Below are 8491 nucleotides of genomic sequence, written 5' to 3'. Positions count from 1 at the left end.
GAAGTCAGCAATTTCATGAAATCATAGCTCTATTTGCAGTGTAGTATCATAATACATAGTTAAGTATATACTTACTTAAAGTAAGTTTGTAAGTAATGTATTGTTTACATTTTGTTGGCTGTGTGTGATTTGTGATGTGAATAGGAATGGTTATTTTGACACAGATAATAATGATCAAACTTGTAAAGAGGAGACAAGTCCAACACCTTGTTCTGGGGGATAAAATTATGAAACATAGAAGAAGTAAAGCAATGAGTAAAACGTAGTGTTCTTTTCTCTATGGCAATACGACTCCTATTCTCTACCACTGTTGTTAACTTTCATCAGAGAACTAACTTGATGTCTACTCGATGATTGTCCCTTTTGGACAAATACTTCATGCTTTGATTACCTATACTTTATCATAATTAACCAGTAATTAAGTATAGTTATAAATAATGCTCTATACTTACTACTTACCTAGTTTTTGAAGTGCATGCATGCACACACGATTCTTTAAAACCTTCTACCCTCTATAGAATTTGTTATGTAGGTAGGAGGCTGGCAAAAAGCAAAAAAGAGAAATTCCAAGCTGGAGTAGGGGGGAGAAAAAACGTTACTTGTTTTATTATGCAATACCTACAAAGATCAAGGTGGGCAGGCTGACTTGTTATTGTATTAAACACAGCGTTTGCGTGATCGAAGCACGCACGCTCGGCCGGCGCGGACAACCGACCAAATTACAAATCTTTTTTTTTATTTAACGTTATATAAAATGTCTCGGTTGGATCTGTTGGTGTTCGGTGCCACAGGCTTCAGTGGTAAAATAGTGGTGGAGAACATTATGAGGATATGTAGAGACCCTCAGTATTCTGACCTCACGTGGGGGTTAGCTGGGAGATCCCTGGAGAAGCTGCAGGGTGTACTGCAGGAGTTGAAAGATGCAGGTAGGTTGGATTGTGGAATTTATTGTAGCAGATTTTATCTATGATTGTAAATAAAAGTTGGGGATAGTGGACCGACGAAGGTAGGGTAGTTAGCTGGTATAGTTTGGTTGGATGAGGAAAAACTTGTTAAACTCTTTGGAAGAGAATTATGTCAGCAAAATCAAGCAGCATACGATTACGCGGGCAACTGGTACCTACTTATCTACTGAGGACTGTCCCCAGTTACCTAGTGACATTTCCAGTTTTTAATTTAATGACCGGCGGCGGCGGCGGTGCCCTTCACTCGACGGACGAACGTGAGCAGCACGGACAAGGCCTTGTGTGGTGTCCCTGCGTAGTGCGATGTGTGACCCTCACTGGCCCTCGCGGTCTCTGTGCCCAGACAGAAGGTTTTATTATGAAGTCCATACTTACCTACTTACATAATTATTATAGCAAACCTTGTCAACGTTACTATTACGGTCTAGTATTTATATGGAAAGATGATTGAAAGGTATGCTTAATCAAAGCACCTAATAATTATGAGTTGCAATGTAGGTAACTAGTTAAGTGCATTGCCAACACGTAAGGTGTACTTAACTGTAACAATGCAGTCTGTATAAATATAGGTAGGTAACTACTCTTTGGTAGAGTGATTATTAAACGTGAGTAAAATAAACAAGTACTTAACAAGTTTTTTTTTTCATTTGGAGACTCTTACCTATAGGTTATACTTAAATAACGATACTTAAATACTAACTACGTAGGTTCTTAAGTATTTTTTCAGATGATTCATAGTTAAGTTAAGTACTTAATTTTATTTCATGAGTAGAGCGAGAGGAATGCATAGGTAATATTATTATGTAGTTACAGACACAAATGATTGTAATGTCTGGAGTACCGTTACCTGAAATCTCAGGTAGCATTATCACTGTTACTGTCTGAGAGGGGTCAGGTTTCTTGGCCTCAGACTGTACAAAAAATATGAGGAAGTTTTAAATACCTAAGTATGTATATGTATTATTAATTTATTATACTCTTCCTCGTTCGCGTTATTCGATTACCTCTTACCATTGACATATATTTGACTCTTACCCTATTCGCAGACACGGACCTATCCTCAATCCCGCTGCTGGAGGCCGACGTGTCGGACCCGGGGTCTCTGCTGGCGGCGGCGGGGCGGGCGCGGGTGCTGCTCAACTGCACGGGGCCCTACACCTTGCTGGGCGCGCCGGTGGTCAGGGCGTGCATCGCTGCGCGGACGCACTATGTGGATATTACTGCTGAACTGCATGTAGGTCGACATCAGCATGTAGCAAACCACTGCTGAAAGGCTAGCGCGGGGCGCATTTAGGACGTGACAAAAGTTTTGCATCGCACTTACTCACATCGCGCAGCCTCAAGAGCGAGAACTTTTGCCACGTCTTAATTGAACCCCGTGATAGCCCTCCTGGACGAAGGCATGTAGGTGGTTATCATTGAACTACGTAGCGGTTTTTGTCGGGTATTTTTGTGACTGCAGCGCAGCATTCACCTGAGCTGCATCCGAACGAATTCCAGTCGGGGGAAAGTGCCGTTGATTTAAACGCTGTTTGTGATATCGTAAGATTCGTAAGTACGTAAGTGTGACCAAGATTTTGATCGAGATAAGCTGATTCTCTCGTTACGAAGATACACTATATGCACTTCTTATCATTGTTTGAGGACAAACATAAGACAAGACTAGGCCATAGATTGATGAGCCAAAATATTATACAAGCTAAACCTCTTTAGATAATGCCCTCCCAAAAATACAGCTCTTTACTAGCTTCAAAATTAAACTTCCCTTCTGCTTATCAGTTACGCTATCTCTCAAGCATTTCAATCCGAATTAACCAAACCTTTCTCCCCCAGTTCATGCTGCAGACATACCGCAGCTTCGACTCCCCAGCACGGGAGGCGGGCGTGCTGGTGGTGCCGGCGTGCGGGTTCGGCTCCGTGCCCGCCGCGCTGGGGCTGATGCATCTGGAGCACCAGTTCCAAGGTACGGGAGATAGGTGGGAGACAGGAGTGGTCGAGGGTTTCGTAGGTGCATGTTGTACTCGTAAAGCATTTGAATGTCAACGGGTAGCGATATACTTACAGAATGCTGCAAAAGGGTTTACTAAGCCGACAATGGGTGAACAATAGTTGTTCAGAATGACCCCCTGAGTCCTGGGTCACCCTCTTTCGGCTTATGTAAGTAACCTTTTTGCAATATCCTGTATACATATAACCATATCGCACTATACTTACCTAGATAAAGCTAGGCCTTGATTAATATTATGTTGATGATAATCCATAATTATGTTAGTGAATACCGACAACCTATTCTACTTAGGGCGGATTCGACTAAGTTGGCATGTCATTTCTATTGCATGCTTTGAAACGCTAATAGCTGCGTTTCAAAGCATGCAATAGAAATGACATGCCAACTTAGTTTGAATGGATTATAAAAGGGGTAGCAATAAAACGAGTGACTGTAAATTACAGTTCTAAGTGTCAAAATTAATTAATTTGGGTTATAGAATTACTAAGTGAGCGACTGACTGCGAGTGACGAGAAATCAACAGAACAGCAACTTGCAAACATTAATTTGAGTTACTTAAAATACAAAATGAGCAGCTACATAATATTTGAGCGACCTAATATTTGTTTGAGTGTCAACGTTACGTCCTGCATTTTTTTAAATATTTGGCAAATGTATTTTTTATACCGAGCGGCATTTTATCTTAAATGAAGTGTTTCGAATACAAAAACCACTTTGAAAAATACACTAATAAGCAGAGTATAATGAGCTCACATTTAAAAAATAAAAATAATATGAAATAACTATTTGAAGAAACACTATTCTATTAGTTGAGAAATTTTATTATTGAAATATAAGGGTAATTAAATAAAACAATGTACTCCATAAAAATAAAGTAATATGCATGCATTTATTTCAATAAAATGAACAAAAATTTAAATAAGACGCTTCAGTCAACTAAAAAAAAAAACTTGTTATTAATACTAAGAAACATTGATAGGTATGAGGAGCCCTACTACTCATCGTCACTGGTAAATAAGTGCGGGCTTGGACTTATTGGGCCGGCCTCGTTTTCTTTTTTGTCCAATGGGTATCATTTTGCTTCCAGTGGTGGTGTTGTTAGTTTGAGCCGAATTGATAGCCCCAAATCGTGTTTGCATACATATCTATTGAAAAATTCGGGACAGTCGCACGATCCTTTTTGCCAGTGCATTTAAAAATCTGTAGTTTTCATTAAAAAGCGTATCAAAATAAAAAACATAAGCCCTCAAATAGAATATCATCCAATAATAATTAATAAAGCAGCATACAAAACTTTGCTCAAAGTGAACTTTTTAGTAGTTCGTTAAGTATAACCTCACTTAGAAAAATCGAATATATCTTAATATTGAAGTTGCCCTCTCTGTATTTCCAGTCGCTCACTTAGTAATTAAGTCGCTCGGATAAAATTTTAATATCTGAAATGGATTTATCACAGTCCACTTTTTGTAAGCTCGTTCTGGATTTTATTATAAATCAATATTCGTCGTCAGTTTAGTTAATTTTTCGCTTACTCAAATTCATACCGCTCAAGTTATTAAAACAGTATGTCATCATCAGTCGCAAAGTTTTTTTTTGTTCGCTCGTTTTATAATTCCCCTTATAAAAGTATGAAATTGTTTATGTTTTAATATTTTATTCGCTGTTGTTATTCTGAGACTTTGCCTTGAAACGTACTTTTGTTTATGTTTTGACAGATGTGTTTATATGTCATTATGACGGATTTCTAATCAGCTGATGTGCTGCCGCCATTACAAAATTACTCTCAGATAAGCTCGTTACACGGTCAATTTTGGCGGTGTAACATTTTATTCTTGGGATAAGCTAGTTATCTTGGTTTCAGGTTTGGTAGAATGTAAAATCTGCTTACTCGCGAGTAACTGGTACTTTACTCGTGAGTAAAAAGTTACTCGACGTTGGCCGAATCCGCCCTTAAAATAAGTGTTCTTTTTAACTTGTTGTTATTGAATAGGTATATGCACTTTTGACGCAACTTACTTATGTATATCTCTTATCTTAGGTAGGTACTTAGGCTACATTTAGGTAATCCAGACAGTGTGAATACCCATTGAGGCACTTTTTTAAATTTAATATTCAAAGACACAAGGAAGGTTAAAACAAAAGGTTGGTTTTGGAAAAACCGGTACAAATTAAGATAAAGTGTGAACTCTCAAAATATTTTTTTCAACTTGAGATAATAGGGAATATGCGTAATTTTTTTTAATACTTTTATTGGATAGTTTTACATCACTGTATTATAGTAAAAAAAAATTCAACGCCAAAATACGTAATTTAAGGTATTTTAAAGAAAGTTAAAAAATTACAACCATCACGACCACTTTGAAATTCCCGTCAGGATGGCGGGCTGTCGTGACGTCATAATCGTTTAATTTCACGGCTCAGAATAATGAGTCCCGTCAGTCGGCATAGATTTTTTACCTAATCAAGTAATCACAGAGTACTTTTGTATTTTCAACAAACCAATGTTGTCATGGTAAAAAACGAAAAAGGAAGTGTATAAAGTGTGATCAGTGGCTGTTTTGTAATGGTAATAAAGTGTGACCAGTAGCTGTTTTGTAATGGGAGCTCGTAAATAGCTGCTAGTAGCTCTTTTGAAATGGGAGCGCGCAAACCAGAGGACCTTTGTACACAATATTACGCTATTATGGCAATATGAATATAAAGTAATATTTGTATTGTATGTAAGTACTTACTGTAACTTTGGTTCTCAGTAAGAGAGACTAGGGTTAGTGGGTCATTCTATTCTATTATCTGTGGGGGTGTAAGAACCTGCACCTGGCTCTCTTGAATGGAACCATTGTGCATATCTCAAAGGTCTAAACCCCCTTATCTAAACTATCGAATAAGAGTATAAAAATATATGCATATTCCCTAATATTTGGGCACATGGCTCTCGACTTTTCAATAGTCTTTGCTGTCCTTTTCCGCAGCTGGCCACAGTTTACTCGTTCATACTGCGTAATAAATTTAATGTGTCCAGTTCTTCTGATTACGAGAATTCTTCCTTATCTTAATTTAGAAAAAAATAACAACTTTTGAAATATACTAACGACTGCCATTATAACCTAAAAGTAGAAAGAGTAACTTGTGTCATGTTCATGTCATAATACTTACAATACAAATTTAATTTTATTGTGTTGCAATATGGAGCATATTTGAGTGGCTCGTTGACTAGCGAATGGCTGTTTACGCCTCATTACAATAGAACAACTAGTGGCAGCCCATACACTACCAACAAAAAATATAAAAAGTACCTAAACTTTGAAAACAAACAAGCATATCAAACAAGAAGTGGAGAGGTTATAGGAGGCTAGGATCTACTCGTATTGGAAGAATTTTTATGTGATCCATCGTATCTGATCACAACGAGCATCACAAATACTCGGTGACATTAACATTTCTTTGTTTACACTTGACATTTATTTAACTATACGCAAACGCAAAGAAGTTATTATTCTGACATTGATATATAAAGAATTATGACGTCACATCCGCCCTAAGAAAATGGGTGACGTTTCTCGGAAGTTAGAATTTACCGAAGTTTTTTTGTACTTTTCAACTTCATTTATACTTGCTCAAAAATAAATTATAATCAAAAATTATGATGGAGTCGTAGTTATGAAACAACAAAGTTTATTATAAATAATATTTGACCTTTATTTGAACCACTTGCATATTCCCTATTGCGTCTAAAGCAATTAACTAACTAGGTAGGTACTATTATTAAATGCTCTTAGAAGGTGAATAATTCAAATATATGTGTATAAGTATATTCGTATACTTTATACCTATAGGTATACATAACCATACAAACCATTGAAAGTCATGACCATGAAGCTAGAATGAATATTAATTCAAGATCTTGTTCTAAAAGCCCATCGAAGCCATCGAACTGTGATAGCGAATCGGTGGGCTATTAGAGTTTATGGAACCGCTCACAAACATATTATACTTACAACATGCTTGCACGATGAGTTCCCACTGGGTATTTTGAAATCGGGACAGCACGGTAGATGTAGTAGATCCAATGCTAAAGTAAACGCTCTAAACTAGGCATTGAGCATTATTAGATTGAGTATTTTTAAATAATGATTTCATGGAAGTAACTTCCTTGAATGATTTACATAATGTTCGTGTCCAGGAACCCTCCACTCAGCGCACTGCTACACGGCGCTGGACATAGCGAAGCGGCTGCTGCTCCCGGGACCGGGCAAGACGCTGGTGCACTACGGGACCTGGGCCTCGCTGGTGCACGAGCTGAAGAACTACCGAGAGTACTCGCGGCTCAAGCGGGAGACCTTCCCGGAGGATGTGTATGAACCAGCTCTGGAGCCAAAACGGTGAGTCTTTAGGATATATTGAAGAAAAGAAGAATAGTAGGTACAATGTAATAGGATAGTATCAGAATGTATATAGGTACATAGTTAATGTACTTACCGCCTTACTTACCGCATGCAAATAGATAAAAGCAGATCTGCAATATCGTCAAATTAACTTAGGTACCTATACCACCGAGTTATCATTAGATCAGATGAGTCGGTTATTAACGTACTTATATGCAACAGTGAGCTGAGATAAGCTATAAAATAACGTCTAAACCTTTACTTTCCAGGTCATTCTTCCACAAGCACAAAGGCAAATGCTGGTTCCCATACCCGGGCCCCGACCAGGACGTCATAGAGATGTCGCAGAGACACCTCCACGAGCACCGCAAGAAGCCGGCGGTCCGATGCAGCATCTACACCACCATGCCGGCTTTCTACCACCTGCTTCTGCTGATCCCCGCCTTCATGTTCTACTATTACATGAGCTTCCTAGCCTGCTTCAGATATCTACTCATGAAATACCCAAGGCTTTTCACCCTGGGATACATGTCCCATAAAGGCCCCTCGAAACGGAATAGGAATGACACGAAGTTCAGCTTCGTTTTCACTGGCAAAGGATGGGCGGAGAAGCCCAAAGTGGATGAGAAAAAGAAAGTGGAACCGTTTAACAAGACTGTCTGTGTTAAGGTACTTACCTACGTTATTAACCGACATTTTGAAATGTATTGAACTAATAATTATTAAGTTTACCTACAACTACAATTTTGTTTTCTTTTCAGGTGTCTGGTGTGGACGCGTACGCCACAACTGCAGTGGCGATGGTTCTTTCAGCTATAACAGTTCTCAAGGATCAAGATAAAATGCCTAAGTAAGTTCCTCCTGGCACCATAAACGGCTAATTAATTTGAGTCCTACTTTACTATCCTAGTCTAGTTAGTAGTAAAAAGTCTATAATTTTGTTTTCTTTACCATTTTGCAGAGGTGGAGTGGTGCCGCTCGGAGCAGCATTCTTCGACACATCTCTGGTAGAAAGACTAAACCACTACGGATTAAAGTTTGAAGTTGTAGACGAGGAATCCGTAAAATTCTAGCTATTAAATTAATTTAGTCAAATCTGTGATGGGATAGTAACTATGTTAAGTTTTAAAAATAAA

At 38.3% G+C, this 8491-nt stretch overlaps 1 protein-coding gene across 1 annotated transcript; it reads left to right on the top strand.

Annotated features, from left to right (window-relative positions):
• Positions 1-724: 724 nt before the first annotated feature.
• Positions 725-8475, top strand: LOC105381445 (saccharopine dehydrogenase-like oxidoreductase). The gene is made up of 7 exons (XM_048624752.1): positions 725-926; positions 2012-2199; positions 2799-2928; positions 7154-7352; positions 7625-8024; positions 8117-8205; positions 8317-8475. The coding sequence occupies exons 1-7, from the start codon at positions 755-757 to the stop codon at positions 8426-8428; spliced, it is 1290 nt and encodes a 429-aa protein (XP_048480709.1). The 5' UTR covers positions 725-754; the 3' UTR covers positions 8429-8475.
• Positions 8476-8491: the final 16 nt, after the last annotated feature.

Source organism: Plutella xylostella, chromosome 12, assembly GCF_932276165.1.
Source record: "Plutella xylostella chromosome 12, ilPluXylo3.1, whole genome shotgun sequence".
Classification (NCBI taxonomy): Eukaryota; Metazoa; Arthropoda; class Insecta; order Lepidoptera; family Plutellidae; genus Plutella; species Plutella xylostella.
This window is presented reverse-complemented; position numbering and strand designations above follow the sequence as displayed.

Excerpts from the sequence above, each read along its gene's own strand:
- LOC105381445 (XM_048624752.1), top strand. The coding sequence starts at position 755 with ATGTCTCGGTTGGATCTGTTGGTGTTCGGTGCCACAGGCTTCAGTGGT. Across the intron at positions 2,929-7,153 it reads TCTGGAGCACCAGTTCCAAG|GAACCCTCCACTCAGCGCAC; the intron begins GTACGGGAGATA and ends GTTCGTGTCCAG. Across the intron at positions 7,353-7,624 it reads CCAGCTCTGGAGCCAAAACG|GTCATTCTTCCACAAGCACA; the intron begins GTGAGTCTTTAG and ends TTTACTTTCCAG.